We start from the raw sequence: 27,475 nt of genomic DNA, 5'->3' as shown, positions 1-27,475 counted from the left end.
GCTAATCCCCAAGCTAACTGTTGCTGTGTAGCGTACACTGGCACGTTGTTGGAGCACCACGTGTTAGAGTTGTGCCTTCTCTTTCGTTTTCCTCTGGAATTAACGGGACGGAAGATCGTCAAGAATAACTTCACATTCAGTCTGGATAAGAGAACGTTTCAAACACTTTTCACTGTGGATTAATGGACACCAAGCTTCGTTTCTCCCCGGATTTCGGATCATTGCTCTTTTTCGCGGATGGACTGGACTGTGAACCTGTGCGCCGCTCGGCTGTGATGGCGTCTGACGGCGGCCATGCTGGACGGTGTGGCTTGCGTCCGGGACATCACCCCTGGATCGCATCGGGTTGGTCGGACGGCCGATGGACGGGGATTTGCCATGCTGACGGACTTGACCTGAAGTAGACACTTGGGTTGCTAGGTCAACTACCATAGAGAATGAACTGTAACAGTTTAGAGAGAGGGCGGGTAAAACAGCGCCCCCCAAAATCCCTTTAGTGGCCGAAAATATATTACATCCGTAGTGGTTTAGCACTACCATAGGGAATGAATGGGAAACGGTTTAGGGAGTTTTAGCTAAAGAATCCACGGGTGCCGCCGGTCGGCAACTGTTATGGCTAACCAGGAGGCTCCTTGAATACCTGTGTAATATCCTAGGAGAAGTCATGAGTAGGCTACTATTTTGCATAACGCAGAGTTTGCGAAACATAGCCTACAGTGCGAATTCATAACCGATAACTAGACTTCATTCTGTTTAGGTTTATAAAGTCAACATTGCTTCTTGTGCAGTGTGGCTCGTTGGTCTAGGGGTATGATTCTCGCTTTGGGTGCGAGAGGTCCCGGGTTCAAATCCCGGACGAGCCCTCCTATTTTTCAAAAAAGGTTGTTGTGTTAATTTATCTTTCACCTCATTTTAATACATCCATATGTACATGATGCGGATTATTTTTTGAATAGGCGTTATCAATGTTTGTATTCACTACCCCCCCTCTTCACATCTCCCTCAAACCTCCAACACCCACCTGCCCTTCGTCACACACTGAACAAAGAGCGTCTCCAGCCCTCTGCTTCCACAGCTGTTGCGTTTTGACGGCTTGAGCTTTGAGGAGAGAGAAAGAGAGAGAGCAAGAGAGAGAGAGAGAGAGAAAGACGTTTGTGTCCCGCCCCTCACAAACACACCAGACACTCCTAACAGGCGGCAGACGAGCCAGCTCTCCTCTTCATTCACTACATTCAATTCAAAAGGGCAACACTCTTCAACAGGTCTGAAGGAGCCTGGTCTGGAAATAACGTTATTGCACGAGCTTCAAATAAACTGTAAGTAGGCTTCACTGACAAACATAATTATTTTTAAACTTTTTATTTTATTTTTAACATTCAATAACATATAATTGTTTAGTATTAGGCTAGTGGTTATAATTATCAGTGGTTATTCAACTCAAAATTTCGAAATCATATTTGTCAGTCGACGGTCTTAACTAGCCTACTCAAAATATACATGATCTGACTGTTATCCATAAGGCCTGAACAAAGATAGAATAAAATCATTATGTGAAATGTAAGATAAGTCATGTCATTTCAATTCAATTTTGCCAAAACTAAAAGTGCACACTAGTGTGACCTATATTTTCCCTCAGTAGCACATCTAAAGCAAACCACAATTATTTTTTAATTTGCAATTATTTTAATTTTACAGAGAGAAGGAAACTGGGGATTTGGAACCTGCAGCAACCATCTACTTCCCTTATCATATGTGTGAGTTGCTACAGTGCAGTGGCTGTCACTGGGAGTCAGATTATCCACAAAGGCATTTACAGTGAACTTCAGTCAGATTGCACGGTGCAGCCCTTTAGTGTGACCATGGTGCTGTGTGAGGACGGTGACTGCAGCGTGTGCCTCTTGCCCTACTCGCGGACTGACAGGATCCCGCGGGTGCTCCACTGCAGACACACCTTCTGTGACCAGTGTCTGGAGACCATGTCTGTGCAGCGCAGCGGGCTGCTCACCGTGGCCTGCCCACTGTGTCGTAGAGTGACCTGCATAGGAGGAGGCCTGAGCCTGCAGGCGGCTCTCTGGGTGGACAGCACTCAGTGGGAGCAGATAGTGGAGGAAGAGGAGGAGAAGGAGGAAGAGGAAGATGGACTGAAACAGGAAGCAGAGGAGGAGAGGATGGAGAATAAACAAGAACCCTCGCTGCAAGCAGAATGGTGAGTTTACCAGTGTGGAGCAGTCACGCATGTGCACATTTACACAAGGTTAGGATAGTTTATTTATGTTGCACATGTCATACACAGACAGAGACATTTCAAAGTGCTTGAAAAAAATAGATGAATAAAAGAAAGAGAATCATTAAATAGAAGGAGCACAAAAGTCACAATAGATGCAGAAAAAGATAAAAATCACTTTGTAACAGCAGAGGAAACTTTGTCAGGTTGTGGGGCCAAAAACTAAGGTATCACGTTTAAGCTTTATCAATACAACTGCTACATTCAATTAAAAGCAGAGGTGAACACATTAAGGTTGTACGTTTAGTTTTAAAAGGTAGCAACAGTTTAGGCTGATTCAATATCTTCAGGAAGTTTATTCCAGGTTAGGGCAGCCTATAGCTGTGTGCAGCTTCCCCATGTTTTGTTCTGGTCCGAGGAACAGTTATCAGCCCGGCTCCAGATGACGTAAGACATCTGGTGGGTTCGTAGGGTGGAATCAAGTCAGAGATGTATTTTGGCCTTAGATTATTGAGTGATGTGAAGACACAAGACACAATATCTCTAAAACAATTCCGTGACAGACTGGTAACCAGTGTAGAAATGTGAGGACTGGTGTAATGTAACAAGGAGAAACCTCTGCCACGTTTGACGCTATCATAGGTTCAGTTTCCTTCTTGTTTATTTGCATTTACAAGCAGATGACATCATCTTACAACAGTGATCTCAGCGTCAGGACTGAAACTGTTAGAAAAACAAAGAACATGAGAATCGTATCTCTTCAACGCCAGTGTTGAATTTGAAGAATTGGAACCTGCATCCAAAAAATTCCAGCCATACCTACCCATTCACACACCGGTGTTAATCTGTGCATTTGTCCACACAGCTTTTCATTAGCACCTCAGTGCTGCTCTCTGTCGCAGCAGTAAATCAGCCCCTAACGCAGGAACTTCTGCTTTTCAGTGTTTCCTCCTGGCCGGCAAGAACAAAACTCAAACTGCCTGCGTTCCTCAAAAAGTTCAGTTTGACAAAACAACACCAGGAGAGGATCGTGCCCGGCAGTAATGTGTAAGTTCAGACTTTGTGGTGAACTGTTTTAATAATAACAAGTAGACATGTAGTGAAAATGTGGACTGATGTGTCTCTTCTTTGTCTTTTAATTTAAAAAGGGAAATGAAATCCTGGCGCAGGCTTTCTGAAGAGAGCCTATAGAAGGAGACAGATCAGGGACCATGTGAATAGTGACAGTTCCTCTCAGGATATGATTTGCGGACTGTAGACACCACTAGAAGACTGCAAAGGAAAGTGAAGGCCGTTAGGACCGAGGATCCATTTGTGTTCCTGTCAAAACATTGTTTTGTGCTCAGCCAAAGGTGCCCTGACCCCCCATTATTTATCCTGGGCTTAATTCTCCCAGCTGCTGCTGTGGGATTGGGTTCAGCTGTCCCAGAGGGACTCACACCCCTAGACCCCCTGGTAACAGATGGTCTCCTTCACTTTCCAGCCACGGCTCAACATTTAATATAAGTAGATTTGTTGTTCTTAATTTATGATAGCTAGTTGACAAAGTATTTAATAAAACTATTTTTTGAAAGAGTTTTTCTGTATCTGCGTATTTATTTAGTAAGTAATGCCGCTGGCTTTGGGGAGACGGCTGTCATCTGAAAGAATCATGAGCTCCAAGCAATGACGTTCTACTTTACAGCGTACATCATTTATGAAACATTAAGTATTTAAGTGACTGAAAAGAAGTGACGCTAGTAGGCAGATTTTCTGAACAGCATAATGTGAATATTACTTTTTGTGGGCTCCGGCCACAACAATAACATGTCACAAAAGACTCAGTCAACCGTGAAAGCAGATTATAAACTCCATTCAGTGAGCATCTGGCAAGTTTTCCAATGTTCGCAGATATTAGAAGACTGGATCATCACTTTCATGGAAATGGCTTTTGTTCCTTTGTTCTACCTTATGTGCACATACAATTTCAAAAATACACAACACGTACCATTCAGGGTAAAAGTAAAAAGAAAGGATTTGAATGTAGGCTATAATCTCATTTCAAGGTCAGTGTTAAGTATTATGGTGTTTGGCGTCTTAGTCATATTAAGGTTTCTGTAATTTGCCTGTTAGGCTGCATGGAGCAAGACATCCGTTAGTGGTAACACTGGTTTGGTGGCTAAACTAGTTTCAACAGATATAGTTTCAGCTGTGCGCTTGGGAAATACATCAGTCATAGTCTGATGGATGGAGTGTCAGTCTGCCCCTGACAGTACAGTGTATGTGTTCCCACGGCTAAGTGTTATCACAATGACACATCATCTCCTCCATAATACCAAACACGGGGCTGCTTCCAACTTCTAAATGAACTGGCAATCAGCAGTGTTGGCAGACACAGCTGCTGTCTGGAGCACGGCAACCCCGCAGAGAACAAACAAACAAACACAACAGGATTGTGAAAATGGCAAGGCACCAGTTTCAGTTGCACAATGTATTAACTGGCTCTCCTGCTAGTGTTGATCAATGGGACTAGGCTGGAACCGAACAGGAAACTATTTGCGGTGCAGTTCGGAAGTGGCACAGGAAGCACTCAGATAATTTAACCATCAGTAAAATATTTAAACACATTATAAAAATACTCAATTACAAATAAGAGCATTTCAAATCGTACCTAAAGTAAGCATAAATAAAATAATGTATTAAAGCTACAGTGTGTAACTTTTTCATACAAATGAATGTAAGTTACATTCAAGCCATCAAGTTGATTAAGCCTATCGGCTCCACAATTCTCTCTGTATTTCTCAGGATGGCAGCGTTTACAAACTGGTGTCGGTACCTCGATCAGTCAGGTAATGTACCTGCAGCAAAGTTTGGTTGAGAAATCTTATAGTACAAGTACCATCAAATTGTACTGAAGCAGAGTATCCAACTGAGCAGATATTGTCATATTCGTGCACAGCAGCTTGATTTGCTCTGATTAGCAGTTATCAGAACAGGTGCCACAACATATCAATGTATTTTATAGGCGGAATTCTGGGCAGGAGTCTTTGAAACCAAAACATTGCTCAACACAGTTCCCACAATACTGCCTGCTCACTACACCAAGCAATAGTACATTCCTTAGAGTATGTGTGTCAGCAAACAGACGCAGTGATGTCAATTACGCAGCAATGTCTACCTTATGTTAGCTAACGGTAGCCACCAGAAGCTACTAGTCATACCAGACCACAACATGAACAAATACTAGTTTGCGTTGACACAATTATTGCTTCATTACTGGTTACAACAGCAGTGTTTCCAGACCTTTTGGTCAGATGTTCCACCGCTTTCCTATCAAATGTGCAGATTTTCAGTAATAAGAAGTGCGGATGTTGTCATAACAATATTTTCATTTGATTGAGTTGCAAATGTTAAGGGTGGTCAAATCTGCATTTCTACTACAAACTGCTTGGAGCGGCACCTTACAACCATCGATTACCATTCATCCAATACTTAAACTATCTGTGGAAAACATAGCTGGAAAAGAAGGATGGATACCTCAAATGTGTTAAGTGTTAAAAGAAAGAAAGAAAAGTACTGCACATGACTTTGGTAATAAGACATCTTTATTAATCATTTGGAGAGACATGCTAAATCTCTGTACAGTGTGAATGGAGAGCCAGCTCTGGACTGATCAGGTCTGCTGCACAGAGCTGACAGAATATACCCCCCAGCGACCCTCCCACCCCAGGGAATAGCCATGGCCTCCATCCTCAAACGCAGACCACCGACATGCAAAGACATTTGTTGCATCAGGCTACTTGGTCCATTTCCAGGGAATGTCAAAACTGTAATAAGTAAGGGAAATAAATACAAAGGAACCGCCTACAGTAAAGGATTAATCACTTATCCTTTAAAAAATAAAATACCCATTGAATCATTTCTCAAAAAGTGCTCTCCTTACAAGGCTGTGTGATCAGTAAAGAAAGCAGTACATTCCTGTTTCAAGATAATAAATAGGCAGCAACATAGAGGGTTGACACATCATTACATTTGTCTTCATTTGCAGGTATTCTCACTTGAAATGCAACACGTCTTTGTCATTCCCAAACCCAAAAAAGAGTGTTTTCCAGTCGACATCTCCTGGGACATTTGATCCAACCCTGTCTCTTAGTGTTAATTATTATTTGGCTCATTATGTGGGTTAGAAAGGTTCACTAGAGCTCCCCTTTTTTGGACATGTGTGAACAATTCATGAACGTTCCAGTCTACTCTATGACACAGTACTCCAAAAGTTCTGGAAGATTTTCTCTTTCTTTTTTTTTTTTTAAACCATGTTTCTAAGACCTACATCGTTACTCTAATTCTAAAACATGTTCTTAAAAAGTGCAGTAAGATCTTTCACTTCAATGATGAGTCAAATCAAAGTAGTGTTCTCAACACTGGCTGACTTCCCTCACCAGTACGTTATGATACCTGGCTCTAAACAAAAAAAACAAAACGAGAAGACTAAATTCAAATAACATTGCATAACGTCAGTAGTCAGTTAAAACACAAGCAGCAAAAGTAAAACCTCATCTCCGTGGGGACACGTTACGTGACGGTTGCTATGACAATCAGACAGGTCTTAAATTAAGTGACTGTACATTTACAATGAAGCTTTTTCACATCTTCATATTAACCTGAAAGCTCTACGTGTGCAAAATGAGTCTTCAGTCAGGAATGAAACAATGCACTGATTTACAATGTTAGCGGTCCGTGTTGGTCACAGAACCTGCATTACAAGTCTACAGATCACCACATGGGCAGCTTTGTGTTCACAAGGCAAAGGGGTTTGGATCCTCCACTGCTCATTTACAGCATATGTGCACACTACCACGATCACAACTACGAGATATCACACAATGCAAGGGCAGATGTCATACTGTTGTGAGTGGGGGAGTCTATGACGTTCTGCCAGACAAATGGGTGATCTACATGGTGCCCTAGTGTGGCAAGAATGACACGACTTGGCAGTGGCCCTCTACATAATGCCTATACAGAAAGCTCACATTTACACACACACACACACACACACGACAAAGGTCAAGTATACAAATCCAGTTCAACAGCTTTCAGAAACAACAAAAAAAAGACTTGGGACTAGTCATTATCAGAGTGCATTAAGTCACTGGTGTAACGTTACCATTTACAAATTCAAAGTTGTGCACACTGGCAGACAAGTACCTATGCTGAAAAACTAGGCATGCATTAGATACTGAAGATGTCTCGCTTCACTTTGTCCTGTCACGTCTACAACGTGAAGACATGGATCCCACAGGGATTGAAGGCAGGAGCGCTGCTGGAACCAGAAGGCTAGGTTTAGCTTTAAGATGAGGAATGTTTCTTTGTTTAGGTAACAAGCCTTTAGATGGTTAGGAGTAGCTACAGTATATAGTTATTAATAGTTGTGTATGGGTTAGGTCAGAGGTTTACGTGGTTACCATTTCTGCCTTCAACACGAGTGGGATCCACAAAAACACATCAGGAACCATCAGATCCTATCAAGCTCTCAAATGCAGAGCTTAGTTGTTCGCATAAAAAAAAGAAAAACCACATTCCCTGAATGTACAAAAATATACAAAAATGAAACTGGGGAAACTTCCTTTTTCTACTTGAAAAAAAAATGTATCCACATAATGCAATTTGGGGATGTTTTTTTCTCTCGCATATTTGTCTTATTTTTTTCTTCTCTAAGTTGTAAGACTTTTTTGGCAGTTTCATTAAAAAGTAGGCTACACTACTTTAGACCCAAATTCTCATATTGCTAGTTCCAACTGGTGACCAGTAGTCAGGTGAGGAGGCCAGATTCTCGACGTGCAAAGTCAACTGCAGGTTAACCAATAGGAAGCAACATAACAAGCATGTGGTGTAAATGGTGTTTTGATCCCATGACGGTGCTGACTATTAACAGGAGCAGCCGCCTTCAGTAGTCTGGGGCTCCTGCGATTTGTCCAACTTGATGTCGATCACTGGAGGAGAACGTTAAGGAGGCTTTGGAAACACAAAGGTATCATCTCATTCGGTTTCATGCACCTGAACGCATCAGTTAGCAGATATGAATATTATCAAAGAGGAAAGGTAGACAAAAGTGATGGGTTCCCTTCACATTTCTTTCATGTTCTTGAGCTTAGGATATAGATATAAATAGGATATTTACAGGTGACTGTAGTACCACTTTACAACCACTGGGAGGGGCAATTTCTCATCTATGTAATTTTTTAGACCAGCCAACAGTCCAGACTACGACTCAAAAGTAAATCACTATATGATCTACCAAATATTCATTTTATTTGAAAAGGTTTAAAATATACTCTTTCATCATATTGTTAAAGCAGTTGTTAGACATGGTGTGAGAGTGTCTGCTTGGATTTAGTATTCTAAAAAATCCTCCCTCGATAAGATATTCAGCTCCACGTGAAATCCTCTCCTCTATTGTTGGTTGGGCAATAAACCCAGAATGGATATTGGCTGTGCTACAACACTAGATGATGTATAATTGCTTGGTAATGAGTTGTTGCAGAATGATTTGTCCGTTATTTTGTTTTCACTCATTTTTTTTGCACAATTTAATACTAAGGTGTTATTCCTATTCAGTCCTCCAGCAAATTTTTCATAACAGTGAGAAGTAGGAGCAGAAATCTGTTTTTGAGGAGACAAGAAGTGCATCATGTTTGAGTTCTTGTGATTTCTTCCATATGCTTCTGCTGGTCAGTGTGGCAGCACAGCAGCAGTCCACTCTTACTTACTATTCTGGTGAACATTATGCATGTATAAGGAGGAGGCATAGGAAAACTGTGGCCTAGATATTTAGTGTCTGGAAACATCCCACTGTGGCTTTAAAATGCCCACCGTACACTGGCTGTAACAAGCAGCAGTGGATGTGTGTGTCTTCATATTTTATGGTGGCATGTTTTTCCTGACATGGTAGCATCTAAATATTTAATTGTGGATATATACTTGCGTTTATATTTGGATGGGCTTCCATCTGGGGGGCGAATCTCGGAAGCAAACATTTTAAAACCATATGGGCAGCCAGCCTCAGTCCTCTGATACCTGTATAGCTATTTGTGTGTGTGTGTGTGTGTGTGTGTGTGTGTACAGTCTACAGCATCTCCTGAACAGTGAGTAATGAGTCATGTTTCTGTAGAGACGTATTAGCTTTCAAACAACAGATGGGTAGCTTAAAGCTGCAATAAACATCTTTCCAACATTGCCTGATTTCAAATGACAGCCAGAGGAAGCCTGATTAACCAGAAATAAAACTCCACTGATATATTGTCGTCTTCGAAGTTGGTATTGCAATTGTGTTAGCAAACAGTCTATCTACACACCCAGCAGATCATAACGAATGTAAGACCTACACTCACTCAAGCGAGAATAATAAAACTGCTTTTAAAGATCATTTATTAACAAAATGAAAGAGCAGCACCATTCTTTGATTCAATCTGCTTTCAGACTGGCTCTCTTATTAACTCAGATGATGCACTTGATCTGGGTCAGACCCCCTGTTCACCCTCTCTCTCTCTCTGTACAGTGGTGATAATAACCAGTGACTCTAGGAAATCGTTCTCAGAAACAGAGCAGAGGAATGTGCCCCACAGGCCATGACATCCACCATAAATCACCGTGACCCGTTTGTCCCCAATTTAACGCTGGCAATTAATGGGGGCAGAGAATTCGATTTTTTTTTATTCTGTTTCAATAGCTAGTGGATAGCTAGTGGAATTCACTATTAGGACTGGTTATCTAAAGGAAACACAAGTGGAACCACAGTGAAAAAAAAGTTACATTTTCTTCATATAATTGTTCCTTTTTCAAATTTCTTTGGTTACTTTTGTTGGCTTGCTGTAGACATCAATCAAATGCTTTTCCATTACAGAATGGTTGCTTAATATGAGGAGAAAAGGGAATATGGCTTCCGCACCATGCTTATTAAAGTGAGGCCTGTACGTGAAGCACTTTGAGGCTATATAACATACATGTATGTATCCTGGACTAAAGCTATTTGTGCCTTTCTCACAGTAAGCTCATTACTTTTTCACAAAGCAATAACAGAAGAGGAGCTGCTCTATTAAGTGACAATGTCAGCACAGGCACAGAGCTGCTAAGGAACTGTCTTCACCTGCCATCAATCACCTCACCTCCACCTCACACATCCATTAAGTCTCATTGAGATAGAGACAGAAACAGCACCAAAGATAAAGGCAATAAAATGAATATGGCTACATGTGAGTGATGCAATATAGCCGGGAAATATGGCTGACTGCAATTAAACGCATAGGGTTTAGCTCAACAGCTGAGACGGGCTGTTCGGTTACTGTCCCTGCTTTCCATTTTGCATACTCTTTTCTTTTACTTTCTACATACAGCTCATCATAACAAGTATAAAGTAAGCATGCAGTAGGCACACAATTGGGACACACTTTTATCTATTTATTCTATCATAACATCGCGCCTTAAGTTTGCCTCTTTCTTATACAGTATATCTCATCGCTGGTTGTATTCACACGGAGGCTCCGTCTATGTGATGTTACTTCCAATGCGCAGTGTATTGTGGGTCAGAGTCACAGAAAAAGCTGCTGGTAACCACACTAAAAGTCACGACAGGGTGTAGTAGGGCAACCGGGTATTTTTAAAGCATGCTGCATCACACCACATGTATCGGGACATCCTAAATCATTTTCTACCATACAAAGTAGCAGAAAGTATGGGGATTGGAACGCAATCAGAGTTTTTCTTTTAAGCTAGGCTGGACGACACTGGCTAAATGATGAGTGGGCTATGCTCAGACATGCACAGGGAGACAAACGTAGGCATTCCTTCACTATGCCAAGGTCAGCGTCTGATTTATGTTTACTTTAGAGCAGATAAACGCTGCAGGGCTGATCTGGAGACCCTGAGAGACGGCTTCACTCTGAAGGAGTAACACACCAGCGCTCTATGCAGCACATGGTAAAATCAAAGGCAGTTTCATAATTCACCCACAGTTACCATAGAGATGACACCCTACGTTGAGCGTTGAGGAGGAAAGGATGGACCAGTGCTGTCACATAAGAAACGATATTAAATGGTGTTGATTTACTGTATATAAATAGAAAAACATGTGTATAGACTTTTAGTTGCAAGTAGCAACTTTCAGAGACAACAATATTAATACTTGACGACAGCAAAGGTTTTGGCTCTGCCTGTAGGTGACACGTTATTTCAGCTGCTGGATAGTACTTTGTAAATTCAACAAGTCAAGTTGGGTGATGTTAAAATGGCAGGGAGACATTTGTATTTAGTAACACAAGACAAAAAGACTGCTGCTTTGGAAGTCGTTCTGATTGGATTTTAACTGCTGTTCTGATCAACTGAAACAAATTCAAACATATTAGGAGAATCTCTTAGTGGTCAGTAAGAACACAAGGCCATCATTACTTGTTACACTGTATCTTGTACCTCTTGAAGTGTGGGTGGGTTTAGCTTTCATTCTAGCCACTGAGCTTATTGTATGTTAGTCAATAAGCTCAGTGACTCTGTTGGAAAAATATTATACTTTCTTTTTATTACGTCTCTGATAAAACGATATCATGAAGGCGGGGATAGTGATTTTGGAGACTATTTATTAAATGATGACAATCACTCCCATATTTTTGGGCGATTGCCAGGTTGTTGTGTCGACTGGCAGTAAATGTACAACTATATTAATAATGTATTTGGAGCTGACATTCCTTTTATTTATCTCCTTTCACAACAAGTGTCTGCTATACTGTATAAATGTTATGAATGCTGCATAGAAAGAAAAATGTGTGTGTGTGTGTGTGTGTGTGTGTATTCATATTTCAAGGACTGAAAGGTTGCATTCTTCACGATTAAATGCTTCTTCCTGAAGAATAAAATGGCTGCAGCCCCTGACCTATCTTGAACAGGTGGAGCTGTGACATGCTCAATTACAGCAGCAGGTATGAGGTGCCAGTTAGCAGAGCTCTGAGAGTAGAGACTCCAGTCACTGGTTTAAATGAGCCAACATGCCTTTCCACCATAGACAAACCTGCAGGTGGCTCCTGCTAGACTGACTGCCCGCCCCCTCATGCACTTGTCAGGCACCAGTGCTAAAACACAGAGAGTTGTTTAAAAACACAGGCAGCTGACAGCTATTCAAATAGACGTCAGAATGCAGAGTTCATTTCAAGAAACATTAAAATAATAAAAATGTTTCCTCTGAGCTTAGTCTATTCACATACTATTAAGAACATTATTTTTCTTTATCAGGGGTTGGCAACCTTAGGCACGCATGGCACACTGGCAATAAGCAGTATGCATACCCTCTCAGCAGCATTTGAAATTGTGTAAAAAAGTACAGGCTTGACTGTACTGTTTGATTGGGTAGGCTACGCGCTCCAGCGAACATTTCCCACAGTGGGCGCTGCACGTGTCCTCAGTGCCAACATTTCCTAACGCACGCATGGTTCAGGCGCCGTAGCTGGGGGTAGAAGCCACTCCAGTGCTGCCCGACTCGCTGGCTCTCCCCGGGGGAAGAAGCTCCAGTGATGCCCGGCGCAGTCGCCCTCTCAGCCGAGCGAATCTATACGAGCCGCCGCCCGCCGCGACTCTAGCCAGCGAGGAATCCATCGAGTTTAGTTTTTAGGGATTCAATAAATACATCGGCCTGAAAACCCACACCACGTCACAGAACTACACAGGTGTCACTCTCCAAGAAACATTTAGCCTACTGCTGCTGCTATAAGCACAGTAAGAGATGGAACGGTATTAGAGCAATCACGCTCATTTATTTTCTTCTTCTTTTCAATTATTTTAGTCAAGTAAAAACAAAAATCGAATTTAGAAGGGGAGCTGGCCGAAATAGCAGCTGAAGTTTGTTCATTCCTAAAGATCTTTAGTGTTAAGATTGCATGAAACTCTCCCAAGTCTTTGTTGGAAAATATCCCATTTACTTATTATATGATCAACTCATTAAATGTATTTATATACAATTATAATATATAGGCCAGGCTACTCCTCCCAATAATAATAATAATATCTTGGTTTTATATAGCGCCTTTCAAGAAACCCAAGGAAGCTTCAATATTTAGGCTACACAAAAAAGTGATATGCCTAATGTAATATAATACAGTTACCATCCAAAACATAAAAAATACAGTGATATACATTTTGCGGTTCGCCCACCCCTAGTGGATGATGTGTCATAATTAAACTTAATATTTAACCTGTTGTCGATTACATCACACTCATTAACAAGAACATTTCAAACTGGCACTCTGTGTCAAACAGGTTGCCACCCCTATTCAATATGATGAAAAGGGCTTTACGTGATATATAGATGAGTAAAAGGATACTCCCTTCTTTGCTTGTTTCTTGCATACTTTCCATGCCCGGAAGAGCAGCTGCCACACGCCGAAACAGCTGGAAAAGAAAGAAACAAAACAAAAGCACAATCAGGCAGACGAAACATCAACACTTATTTGTCCAACAATTTGCCTTAATACAGTTCAGCAATTCATTCAAGGTTATGAACAGACGCAAACGGATACTACGGATATGAGATGCATTTGCAGAAAGCTGTGCAGGAACCAACATGAATCCACCAGGCCAGAATGAAAGGCCCAGGTCTGAGAGACACAGGAGGAGCCCGGCCAGGAGCCTACCCACACAGCCCAGTCCCTACAAGCACCAGAGTATCTTGAACCCTGCAGATTAGTTCCACAGAATCAGATTAAGAGGCCCCCAGCCAGCAATCAGAGTGAATGGCTACAGTTCAACAGGGATGTGTCCAACATCATTCAAGCCACATCCAAAGGAGATGCTGACAGTCTACTACCATCATAGTCAGCTATGCCTCAGAGGGGTTGGGCCACAAAGAAAAAGGTAACACCAAGACCAGCCCCTACACCATGAACCCTAGAGCCGCCAAGATACACCAACTGTGACAGGAGCTTTGAACCCTCAAGAAACAGTACAAGACATCTAGTGAGGAGGAGAAGCAAGCGTTAGCACATAAGAAGATAGTCAGAAGTTCTGTCCTTAAAGGTAGTCTTATCGCTTTATTACTTCTCCTGTTTGGGAGACTGGATGCCTAAGAGCCTAAGGGGCACTTTACACGGTGAAAACGTGAGTTTTCCCGTTTTTGGTTTAAAAAAAAAAAACCCGTTCAGACACAATTTATCTGACATCTTCACCCGTACACAAAGTTTTCAGAGGAAACGGGCCGAAATCGCTGAAGTAGCAGCCATGCCAAGCCAATAGTCAGCGGTGACACAGCCTAGTAGATAGCTCTTCCGGTACAATTTGATGCATACAACCTTACTGTAACCGAAAATTAATGCCACTAACGTTCATAAAGCGGTTGGTGTAAGCTTGGGGTTACAAGTATTGTAAAAGACAAGCTTATTTCACCGCATTGAACTCGGAAAAACAGCAGACTTGCTGATAGTGAAGGGGCTTCGTGAGCAGTATACCTTCCTGTTAGGCGTACTTCAGAATAAAAGTCAACTCACGTGTGTCCAGCGAAATGCTATGAATGTTTAGCCAGTGAAATGCTTTTACTGTGAAGCCGTAGCCTGCTCCTTTTGTTGAACAGTAGCCTAACTTAACCGCTGCACGCTGATAGTGTTTTTTTAATGTAGAGAGAGCCGTGTCCCTGGCATATAGAAGTGACACACGTTTATTTAGCTAGAAAAACAGGCAGAGCACAACTCTTTCCCTATTTGCTTGTAGGAGCGATTGGTGGCACGATAACAAATTCATCAGCAACAGCACAACGTCCATGAGCACAATGAATACAGCTCGGTGATCCGCCATTGTTGTTGTTGTTTTCCAACTGGCGCACATGGACCTACAAAGACGGCGCATGCCTATTTATATCCAAACGCAATGCGCATGTGTGAGGGCGGAGCCGTGACGTCAGCGTTATCAGTGGAAATGGTTTCGTTGTTCACAGGAAACCAAAACCGTTAAGTTTTCCAAAAAATCCTCCCTCGGAGGTGATCTCAAAAATCTGCGGTTCATGCCTGCGTTTGCGTTTGCTGTTTTCCTGTAAATGATATAGTGCAACCGCAGAAATTTTTCTGCGTATGCACCGTTTTGCGTGGCCGTGTAAAGTGCCCCTAAATCTGCTGACACAACATCTCAGTGGGTAGTGATGCCACAGCCAAACAGTGTGGAGACTGCAGCATCGTGTCATTTGCTGTGACCTTTGTTTTGCAGGTTTCACACCACTATGTTCCAATCCTGGCATTTCACTGTTAAGAGTCCACCGTCCTGAAGTAAGGCAAAGAAAGGCCTTCTATGTCTGTGCTGCTATGGGCTGAGAGAGGCGCCGCGCCTGCTAGCAACACCATTCACTGACAGCCACAATACAGCTTGCCTTCACTTATTAACTTAACAGACAGTCATTGTTTTCCACCACAAACATATGTCACAGACAAATCACTGTTGCTGAAGCGCTTCTCTTTGTATCTACAACCCACACATTTCTACTAATTATTTGTCACTCCAGAGGAATGAATACATGCCAAATTCAGTCTTTGTGAAATGCTGGTAGTGGCACACTGCACACTGAACACTGCACTTACTTGCTCTGTATTTGCATGAAAAACAAGAGATCTTTAATGCTACCCCTGTGAGGTGTTAGCCCACTAGCAAAATGCAGCAATGACTTGTTCCTTGTTTGTAGCAGTGCGTGCACACACTGCCAGATTCATACTATAACACTCTCCACAGTTGGTAGCATTAACCAGCCAGGAAGCATAGCAATGAAGCAAGAAAGGCAGTGAAGAAGAAGGCGCTCATAAAGAAAGCGTTTATAGCTGTCCCAAAGGCCACACTCATAAGCAGGGGGAGGCTGTCTCTGCGAGTAGTGTGTGAGGACACACTCACTAAATACTGGGATGACCACATATTATCAGACAGGTTTTCCTAGAAGACAAGTCATGGTGCTGCTCATTTGAAAAGTGACCAAAACATTTGAAATAATGAAGAAAACAACAAGAGAGAGATCAATCCACACCTACTCCCTCCACTACCTCCACACACCTGGCCAAGTGCTGCGGGAAGTGTGTGTATAACATCGGAATAACGGTAACGGAAATTCAGTGACATAAATTCTTAGACTGCAGCCCAAACAATTGTAGTTGTATGGGGGAGGGGACATTCTGATGCTGTTCAACCATCCGGGAAAACGCGTAGGTGGAAACATACTTACACCTGATGGCTGCCAGCTAGCAAACAGGAATTTAAATAATGCACATTTCAAAAAAATTAAACGAGGAACTTAGCAAATAAGGAAATAATAGTATGAGAAAATTATTCAAACTGTTTGTCAGACATCTAGGATATATACAATGCATTCTGATGAGAAACTAAATATAAATAGGATTCCTTAATAACCTTGGTATAATGAACATTAACATTAACAGATGTACAGATATTCATGTCAATGAGTGTCCCTAAATCAAATAGGTGCTGTAAGTATGGAACTCTGTGGCATACTGTAAAGCTATGGGATACTTTAAATCATTTGAAGAAAAATCTAACTTGCTGGCACCACAGTAGCTCACCTGGTAGAGTCAGTGTAGTATGTATGATGATGTCGTATCCTTGTCTCAGTGAAAATTCCTGCCTGGGCTGCAGTGTTAATTTCGTAGACTAAGACTATGACGAAAAATATCCGTCTACGAACCTTTTTCACGGACGTAAACTAAATACGTCCGTGAAGGCAGATGTGATGACGAAGACTGAGACTAATTTAACTGACACTATAGTCTACGAATAGGAACTAGACGAAACTGTTCGGGCGGGACGAATGGAGAAGAGATCCAATCAGAACTACTCTTTTTGTGGGACAAGTTGGGAAGAAATCCAATCAGTGCAAAGCAGCGAATGCAACCCTGTGTCGGTGAAAATCGACGGGAGACCGCGCAGGTGTGAGCGGGTGGAGTGAGCCGCTGTGCTGAAAAACTCTGCGGTATGATGGACAAAAATGATAGTCAGGGATATCCTGCCCGTTAACGATGTCTAGGGGAACGGCTAAGTTCCGCGATCTGTTTGTAGTAGGCTCTGTCTCGAGTTTGAATACACAGAGCCATGTGAAACTGCCGCCTCCGTCCGTTAGTTTCTGTTTTTAAGTTACAATCAACTCCGACGCATGGACAGCATTCAATTAAAACCTCTAATTGTATTATCTAAAAGGCTTTGACGCAAAAGAAGTCAGAACACACACAGTGGCAGCAGTGTTGCTTAAAGGAAGGCGCAGTTGCTCAAATTTATCAGCACCTCAACTGCGTGCTGCTGCTGCTGCTGCTGCCCAGGGGCGGCCTTAACAATCTCGGGGCCCGTTTCAAGACCTAGTGTGGCGCCCCCCACTTTTTTAAAATATTTTCTCTATTTTATTTTTTATAAATAATGCTTGTGCATGCTCCCCGCAAAAAGAAAAAAGATTGTGGAATCCAGTTGGTTCATAGACAGATCATGAGATAATGGACCCCCGGGCACAGGCTCTTAAAGCCCCCCTCCCCTCTATCCAGTCAGGTACACTGATTTTATGTGAGATTATTACTAATGAAATAGAATACATGTTTTGTATTACACCCATTAAATCTGTGTCTGTATCGCATATTCAAACCTTAATACCATTCAATGAAGAAAAACACTTAGTCGACGAAGTCCGCTGTAGATTTAGTCTAACTAAAATCTGCTTATATTTAGTAGACTAGACTAGACTAAGACTAAAATATTTTAGATGACTAGAATAGGACTAAGACTAAATGGTGTGATATTCAAAAGACTAAGACTAAGACTAAATCAGAATTTGCTGCCAAAATTAACACTGCTGGGCTGCGTGTCTCTCTGCCCTGTCTTTCCTGTCTCTCTAACACTGTCCAATCTAATAAGGCATTACAAAAAATGCCAAATAAGAAAATTCTAATTTAAAAGGTTATTACACCATCTAATCAATAGGGGGAACCTGTGGTGTAAAGAATGTGTCTTAATGTACCACAAAATTAAAATTAACACCATCAATGAATCAGTTGGACTATATAACTATACAACATATAGAAGCACCAACGTTACTCTGAAGAACCCACCTGTTTGACGTTGTAACCTGTCTTGGCGCTGGTCTCTATGAACATGACACTCATTTCTTTAGCCCTCTGTTCACCTTCCTCAATTGTGATTTGCCTGTGGGGAGAGGGGAAATATCATCAAAACACTGCAGATGAATGCATCAGAGATAATAATTATAATACACAAAACAGAGACACAGAACACTGGCTTTTATTATCAAATCAAAGCTATAATGCATAACTTTTTCCTATAAATGAATGACGGTTACATTCAAGCCGTGGCCAAACGAGTTGACACAAAACTTGATTAAGCCCATCAGCTCCACAAAACTCTTTCTGTATTTCACATGGATGTACAGCAGAAGTTATCTACGAAGGCTTAACCTCATGTAAACGCACCGACAATGTTGTTGTAATTACTCAGGATTCCTCATGGGGGCAACAGAAGTTACACACTATAGCTTTAACATGCAACAAAGACACTGCAAAGCCCACTAGTTGCAGCTGACACTCCTGTTATTCGAGGCTACACCAGACTTAATAAGCTAATGGACTGAGAGTGACTACATTGTCTTGCAAGAAATGAGAACAGCCTATTTTCATTATATTTGAATGAATCATTGACTTTTTTTGGCTCTGGCTGTGAAACGGAGACTGTGTCAGATGTCTATTAACACAAACAGAGATATTGGTGCGGTCCTGCTGACTCCACAGCATGAGCGGCCGGCAGGTTTGTGAGGACGACCGCTTTGAATCAAGCTGCCTCTGGCCTTCTGGGAAAACCATGACGTAACCGCTCCGTCTCCTTTGTTCCTCTCAACAACAAAAAGGAATCTTAGCTGGTTAACCAACTAAACAAAAATACCACTTTTACTAACCTCTGAATGGTGTAACGGCTGTTTCAACATCCTCACATTTACAATTGATCCTGTTGTGCAAAGCATCAAACTGACAAACATTATATACGTATATCAGTGATTCTTGAGAAGTGGGACAAAACAGGTGCAATGTTGAAAAAATACAAACCCTATGTTTAGGCAAATTAAATTACATGTATGTATCCAACATATACCAAGCTACTGAGCTACACTTTGATACAACCTCCCAGCTTTTATCCTTTTTATCAAAATGGGCTTTTTACCTTGCCATTCCTTGTTTTGTGTCAACACCGTCAGACACCAAAAACACAAATTCATTTTCCCTCAATTTATGCTAGACCCATGAGAAGAATTGTGATCACAAGTATTCACCAAGACTGACATAGGCCACAAAAAATATTTTCAAAATGTATATGTCTATAGATATTTTATATCGATTTTCCTCTATGTTCTTCAGTTGCACTGTGTAATAGAATGTTTAATTTAAAATGAACAGCAATCAAGATGTGTTTCAAATTTCAAAACACATTCTCATGTTAGGTGACTGGTTAGATTTTCACATATGACCAACCATTCCTCAACAACTATGAAATATCATTATGTATTGTTATCATAATAATATAAATCTGACAGAGTTGACACATATCTGAAGGAGTTGACAAGTATATCTTTTGAATTTGACATATCGGACGGTGGTGACAAAAACCCAGATAACCATCAAATACGTAGAATAATCAATAACAGTGATTTTATAACAGCATATTATTGGTTTAGCGTTAATTCAAGATTCACATACAGTCTTTCAATCAGACTTGCTCTAAAAGACTCAGACCAAATCGCCTAATTTTGTATATATTCCTGTACTTTTTTAAGAATCATCCATGTCAAAAGAAGATTGTGAGAGTTTCCATAAATACAGTATTAGAAAAACTAAACCCTATTTATGTATTTAATATAATTAAAATAACTTGAAAACCACCCAAGTATGATGCCTTCACATTGAATGTCAACTCCGTCATTGGCCTGTCACCACCGTCAGACAGAGTTGACATTTGACGGTGTTGACATATTTAACGTTTCTTTAACAAAACAAATGGAATTAATATAGTTAGCCATTTGATCTTTTCTGTTGATGTCGCAGAGGTAGAATGTGACAAGAGGTCCTTCATAGTAACAGCTGCCCCTTATTTTGGCTGATTTTCTTACATTTTAATGGATTGTCTGACGGTGGTGACAAAAAGTGTCCCACCACTTTGAAACCATATAAAACATGAATGTGTTGAAGAAAAACTGTTTATATTGATATGAGAGATTATTTGGTGTTGCTTATGATGAAAAAAGCGTTTTTTAATCATTAAAGTACATTTTTAATAGGTTTTATTGCATATGAAAGATTGAAAGTGTCATATATTTGACATAATAATGATAAAATTTAATTTAAGGGGATAATTGTGCTGCAGACATTCTATTCTTAATCCCTAATAACATCTACGATTTTAAATATTTTTATTTTTAAAGATAACAGCAGTTTCATATGGAAGACGGCCTTTTGCCGGTTCTCAAGAATCACTGATACGTGATCCTCCACTCCTTTGATGAATACCTCCTTTGCATCAGAGCAAACAGAAGAAAGAGAAATGGAGTCTTTGTGAGATAGGAAGGGGACGTTCCTGATGCGAGAACAAGAGACACTGCTGCACTAGAGTATTTACATAAGAACACCACCTGAGTTGCACCAGTGCGGCTGTGGCTATTTCTAGATGCATGCGTCTTGAGTTCCAACTTAAACAACACACAGGCTTATTCATCATCACGCAAGACACTTGGCAAGAAAATTGTCTAAAGGATGCACAGTATGTGGCATCCTGGCAACCCTCATGCACGCTAGTGGGCATTTGGAGAGTCACAGCAGTTCTGTCCTGAAATATGACCTCAACTTTCACTGAAAACCACAGTGTATGCAAAAACAAGAGAGCCCTTCCATTTCTATCCATGGGCGTTATGACTGTAAGCATAACAAGTTGACAAGAAGATCCATTTGAGTTTGGCTACCTTTGTTGCTTATTTCTTTGTACGGTAGTGTAACCACATGCATACTTGTTGTGGAATATTCAAAAGTTGACCTGTGATCTTTCACTGCGATGTTTGATGATGTATTGAATGCTAATGTTGCTCAGGTTCAGATGGAAGTCTATACAGGCAAATATTTGCTAACATGCTCACTTTAACAAATGAATCAGGTTATAATACGTATGCCAATATTGTGTTTACAGCTTGTTGAGTTGGCCCGAAGTGGCCAAATCAATGAATGCAGGTGTAGTATAAGCTTCAACCAAGTAGTATATATAACATTTGTGTTCCCTGTTTGTTAACATTATGTATTAAAAAGCATGAACATAGGTTTGTGTATAATAGATAAAATCACATAAATCCCATCACACTCCTGTGAAGGCCCCCAGGTCATTCAGGTTGATTGTATTGAGTCGGAGTACATTAACATGAACACTGACTGCACACACAGAGTATTGTAGGGCAAAAGAAGAGAACAGCCCAACAAGATACTCATTAAATGCACAGACTGAGAAAAGTAAAAAAAAAAAAAAAAGTCCCTGAGCTACGTCCTGTCAGTGAACAGCACATCAGGCTCCACTTGGTTGAAGCAGCCTAGTGTACAATGCACAGGCTCCAGGGACCCTGCACAACCTAAACTGTGCATGGCATACCTCCCCTTAGCACTGAACGCTGTGGAAAGCTCCACCACGCATGAATGAACGCACCAACAAACACAGAGAGACCCACTGCTCCTCTCCAGCACCTGTTATTCAAATTGCACCACATCACAGACAAGCAATACACACATATGTCTATTGTCCAATAAAGTCAAAGGTAGGGATAGCTGTGTCTGTGTTGATAATATAATGAAATATAATGTTTAAAAAAAGGCCCAACATTGACTTATTTGAAGAAGTTTTTTTAAAAGGTCCAACCACATTAATAGACACTTAAAAAACAAATGTAAGATGTCGCAGAGATAAAAATAAACAACACTCGCCTTTAACTTTTATCTCTCTGCAGAGAAACTGCAGGGTGATGTAGTTTCAAAGAATGGGGAAAGGCCACTCTAATCCGTCTGCAGTGATCCGGGCACAACACACACTTCAATAAGGCTGAATTACCTTTAGCAAGAGGCAAACTAGGAGAGGATGCTGCTGACGGGATGTTAATGCAGTAATTGGTCTTTACATCTTTACCGTAGAACACTTACTGGAGCTTTAATGTCTGGATCCCCATTAAGGCAAAACTAAATTGCAGTTAAGATAAATGACCAATGTGCTTAAGGGTAAGTGGTCAGTCGTTTTCAAGTCCCAGTTTCTCTTGAAGCCGGCTCGCTTACAGTCCAGTACATTGGTCAGTCTAATATGTTCCTTACCACATGATAACATGATAAAGCTTTTGCCTTTGGTCTGTTGTTATGGCAACCATGAACTTTTAACTGACAGATCCAGTGCGATACGTTGTGAAAACTGCCGTCAACAGCAGTTTCCCTTTCAGTCGGTTTACACATTGAATCTGAGACACCATGATGCCATTGGGGATTCCTTTCTTCAGCTCAGTATATTCTCCACATGTTCCTGCTGTGAATGGAAATGCATGGGCAAAAAAAATGCTGACACGTACCAATTAAATCGCTGCATACGTGTACATCATTTATGCATGATTACACACCACACGGGGAAACGTTATTTGGGAAAATGCATCTTCTGAACACTTTTACAAACCTGACATTTGGTCTGGCAGCGTATTTGACAGGTAGAAAATGAAAAAGGAGAAATAGTCTATTTTGATGCTTAAGGACACCTTGATACAATGTTCCCAAACTATCAGTGTCTACTACGTCGGGCGACTGTTTTCCTAAAATCACACGAAGATCACTCGACCAGAGCAGAAAGTAGGTGGACAGCTGTTTCAGCAGAACGTAGACATGGGGGAGTGTTTCCAGCAAAGAAATAGACCAGAAACCCAAACAGCTGTCCAAAGTTAAGATAAAGGACGTCCCAGAAGACTATCATTATTTAAGATGGTGGAACAGCTAGAACACAAGACGAAAGATGAGATTAATGGGCAACATGAACGGTTTGTCAGCCTCCTAACTTCCTCTCAGACATATACTGCTAATGACAACTAATGAGGACTCTTGCTGTACACTAAGATTTGTTACACATCTTATTTCACTGTTGTTGATAGGGTATAAGGTTTACCATTTTAGCATGCTGTTAAACAAAAGGATAGAAACAGACAATGGTTTTGTTCATCACCCAAGGCATATCTTTACACATGAATACAACGTTTTAATTGTTTGTTTTGTGTGTTAACTACTCTACACTGCCAAAATGGACAGGTCCCTGTTGAGAGATAGATCATTCGTATGAAGAGACTTACATTCAATATGTCCAGAAACAGTCTGTCAAAACAGAGGTGAAGTGGTTCAGCTAAATTTGCTATGTTTCTTCTAGGATAACTTTTATATGGAAAAAAAGCAGGAAAAACGTGAGTACGTTTCCATATCAGTTTCACATTTGACTAATCACTATAAATCTGTTAAATATCTCAAGCAAATCTCGTATATATATAAAAACACACACACACACACACACACACACACACACAAATAAATGAACCATTAATTAATTCTGGCACAAGGTCATGGGCCATTGTATGGTTTAATCATCTCTATATTTTCTGTTATTCTTCCGAAACTCCATACAGCTCTGCTTTTTGTCATTTACATTTTACCGTTACTCTTAGCATTCCCTCTTCCAATCAATTTCACTTTTCTTCTCATCAGCTTTATGAAACATCTTGTTTCATTAGCATTTTTCTGACCTTTACCTCACAGCTAATATTCACATCAGTTCTATACATAACACATATATGTAAATTTGAAAAGAATTCCCTTGTGCACACGTTTAATCTCATTCAAAGTGTCAGCAGGGGCTAAATCCTCTGTGCAAGCAATCATTTTCTCATTTCAAAGCAATGCGAGCAGCTGAGTTGCCTAATGTTCCACCGTAATTACTATAACAACCCCAAACATAACCGGTTATGCTAATGGTTATATATTCATTTAGAAATCTGATATTTTGTTTCATTCTTCTTACATCTTCATATTAAACGTTGATGTGGTATTTAGATTAAATTCATATGGTAAATCATTAGTTATATTGATTTTAAGATAATCAGACCTGTCTCATTCATATACAGATTTATTCAGCCAGAAGTTGTGCCATCTAATCCAATCATCTCCTCTGCAATGGAGCCAGTCAGGTGTTTGTATCATGTTTTGTTCTGGAGGTTTTGTATTAAACTGGATGCTACTAGACTGACAGCATCTTGTACATCACGGTTGCTATGGCTTCAAGACATAAAAGGAGCTGCTGACATCAGTATAGGAGTAGCTGTGTAGTTACCTCTTATCTGCCAGGTCTGTTTTGTTGCCGACTAGCATAATGATGACATCACTTCCTCTCTCTGTTCTCACATCCTCGATCCATTTTGACGTCTGCTGGAAGGAGTTAACGTCTGTCGACAAAGAGACAAAGTCAAATTAATGTCGCTGTGTGTAAGACTGCAGTGACACCTCTCCAGCTGTTACCAACACATTCACATTTACATTGAATTAAGAAAATAAAGTCAAATATGCTGATATGAAATTAATCAAACAATTTGCCACACATGTTCTGATAACACATCAGAGTACAATCCCATTCGGTAGATCATATTAAAAAACACATTGCCACATCCATTGAGATTTCAGGTTCAGTTCACATCGTATGCTTGGACTGGGAATTTGATAAAGTCAGACACCACATCATTCTCAGGGTGCTTTTGTGGAATGGTAATCGGTACTTTTCAAAAGAAATCGGGAATGAAATTAATTTCCGGAGGGCAGCCACGTTACGATACGTGTCTTTTAAAAGGTAAGCCACTGAAAGGTTTGAGATAGAATTTCACTTTCTGTCATGGAAAATGAGTAATAATAACCATGTCACCATAAATGACATGCTTTTACAGGGTTGTAGTTCTATGGTAGGGCCACCTGCTACTGCTGTTGAATAGCGCTGTTTCACTGCACTTCTGCTACTGTCAAGCATAATAGATAGGAGATATTAAAGATACAAAGTTAATTCTGTTATGGATGGGCATGTCAGAAAACCGCCATAGTCTATCCTTTGACTAGTAGGAGAAAGGGGACTTCAGAATAAATAGGTAACACATTTTAGATATTTATTTATTTTCGTCATGGTAACAGGTTCATAAAGCCCAACTGAAATCACATTTAGTCATCATAGTATGCAGTCAAATGCTAATAGCTTTTCTGTTATTAAATGAAAAATAAAACATTTTTGGGGGGAAATATCAGAAATGATTATTTTTGTCTCATCTAGCTTGATTTAACTAACTAAGGCATACATGTCATGCGCAGACAGTGTGTCATTTGCATTGGTATTGAAGAGAAAGGCAGCGGCAACTAATGGACCAAAGTGACATTTGCAGGTACGCTTACAGTTGGTGCTGTGTGTGATGTGCTGCAGCTGAACCACTAATTAGCTATCTAGTATGCAAACTAGAAGTGCACTTTCCCCCTCTGAGTGTTTGTTTGGTGGCTTGTTCAGCGAGCTAATGTGCAGGATGTGGGTTCATGGCACGATAAGGAGACTTTAGCTAATGTGAGTTGTTGTTCAAAATCAGTCTTGTGTTTGTGTGGCAGGCTGCTGTGAATCTGGATCAGTGTGACTGTCTGCGCTGCATGACGGTGTTGCCTTGTGCAAAAATTGGTTGGTTGTACGGAATCAAGTTGTCATTGTAGACAGAGAACAAATGGTATTCTGACATATTACTGCAAAGATAGACGGGTGCCATCATATAATAAAAAAAATTAAATAATTCAGATTTTTCTCCAAGAAGAACACAGGTCAAGTGATTTACATAGCAGCTATCTGTGCAATAGCAGAGAAAGAAAACGTAAATGACAATTCAGTTAGACAATTCAATGTACATACTTAGCCAGAAAGTATGCCATTCCAACATTCCTTGAGGGACACTCACTTGTAATGTCGTAGACCACCACAGCCACAGTAGAGTCCCGGATATAGCTGGGGATGAGGCTCCTGAAGCGCTCTTGTCCCGCTGTGTCCCAGAGCTGCAACCTCACCTGGGGTTCACAGAGAGAGAGCTGAGGAGGCTGAGATTATTCAGATAATCACAGAGCCTTAAAAAACAGTAGGCTCCCACCACACACACACACACACACACACACACTTATACACTGTCACACTTGTGTACAATGCACAGTGCACAGAGCACAATATTCACATGTGTGTTATTTATACGCAGGGATTTCATGATTAGACTTCCAAGGTTGTACTGCCGTATGAAATATTCCCAAAGATAAACAGACATGCAGGACAGCTTTGATGGCTTTCATCTACAGTATATATCAGAGGCTAGAAGGATGACATGCTGTTCATTAGTAACTGAGGCTTAACCTTTCAGTGCATGCACTATTCCAGTGATGAACAGTTCCACAGAATGTGTATCTCTGTGACACGTTACAAACATCTTTACCATGCCATTCTACTGCTGTAACTGGGGTTCTTACCGTTCGATCTTCCAAGTACATGGTTTTCGACAGGAAGTCAATTCCAATTGTGGCCTAGTTTAGAGAAAGAAGACACCCATGGATCAACATCACTGTAAATACACTTTGTGAAAACAAAGAACAGAGTGAACTTAATAATGCATGTTAAAAGGTAAAAAAGAGGGCAGACTACTAAGAGAAGATACGCGGTTCATTACAATCCTGATCACATAACATCACCCCTTGTAGATGTGCAATGAACATCCATACAATATAATGTCATTCAGTGCAACAACATTGTCAAAAGGGGTATTGTGGTATTGTGTAAATATTCAGAATATGCTACCTATATATAATCAAAACTAAAATGTATTTTCAATATGAGATAGGGTTTTGTATGGTGTAATGCTCAAATGGCCAACTTAAAATCATCGCTCTCATCGTCCCACATGATCCATTAACAATAGCAATCTAATCATTCCCTAATTGTGTCAGGAGGCAGATGGCACTGTGTTCCCTCTTCAATGGATGTTTACTTTCAGACAGACAAGCCCACGGTTCTCTGCTCTGCTGCCTGCATGGATATCATCCGGTGCTCTGGTTTGGAAAAATCCAAACCTACAAATCGATGTTCAACATGCTTTGTATTTTTTACTCAATCAATTTAAGC

The 27,475-nt window shown here is 40.7% G+C and overlaps 2 protein-coding genes across 2 annotated transcripts in view; one reads left to right on the top strand and one right to left on the bottom strand.

Annotated features, from left to right (window-relative positions):
* The first annotated feature begins 1,188 nt into the window (after positions 1-1,188).
* Positions 1,189-3,800, top strand: LOC307254673 (uncharacterized protein). Its single transcript, XM_080033143.1, has 4 exons — positions 1,189-1,316; positions 1,696-2,206; positions 3,167-3,271; positions 3,373-3,800. The coding sequence occupies exons 2-4, from the start codon at positions 1,860-1,862 to the stop codon at positions 3,413-3,415; spliced, it is 495 nt and encodes a 164-aa protein (XP_079889269.1). The 5' UTR covers positions 1,189-1,316; positions 1,696-1,859; the 3' UTR covers positions 3,416-3,800.
* A 2,164-nt stretch (positions 3,801-5,964) lies between these two features.
* rab6ba (RAB6B, member RAS oncogene family a) overlaps positions 5,965-27,475 on the bottom strand; it is a 51,751-nt gene continuing 30,240 nt past the window's right edge. Inside the window, exons 3-8 of the mRNA XM_080032112.1 lie at positions 26,827-26,880; positions 26,274-26,379; positions 24,635-24,746; positions 18,310-18,403; positions 13,564-13,630; positions 5,965-8,193 (exon numbers count right to left, since the gene is read on the bottom strand). Coding sequence (XP_079888238.1) covers positions 8,129-8,193; positions 13,564-13,630; positions 18,310-18,403; positions 24,635-24,746; positions 26,274-26,379; positions 26,827-26,880 — 498 coding nt within the window. The 3' untranslated portion in view covers positions 5,965-8,128. The remainder of the gene's footprint in view (positions 8,194-13,563; positions 13,631-18,309; positions 18,404-24,634; positions 24,747-26,273; positions 26,380-26,826; positions 26,881-27,475) is intronic.

Source organism: Ammodytes marinus (genome assembly GCF_949987685.1).
Source record: "Ammodytes marinus genome assembly, chromosome: 8".
Classification (NCBI taxonomy): domain Eukaryota; kingdom Metazoa; phylum Chordata; class Actinopteri; order Uranoscopiformes; family Ammodytidae; genus Ammodytes; species Ammodytes marinus.
This window is presented reverse-complemented; position numbering and strand designations above follow the sequence as displayed.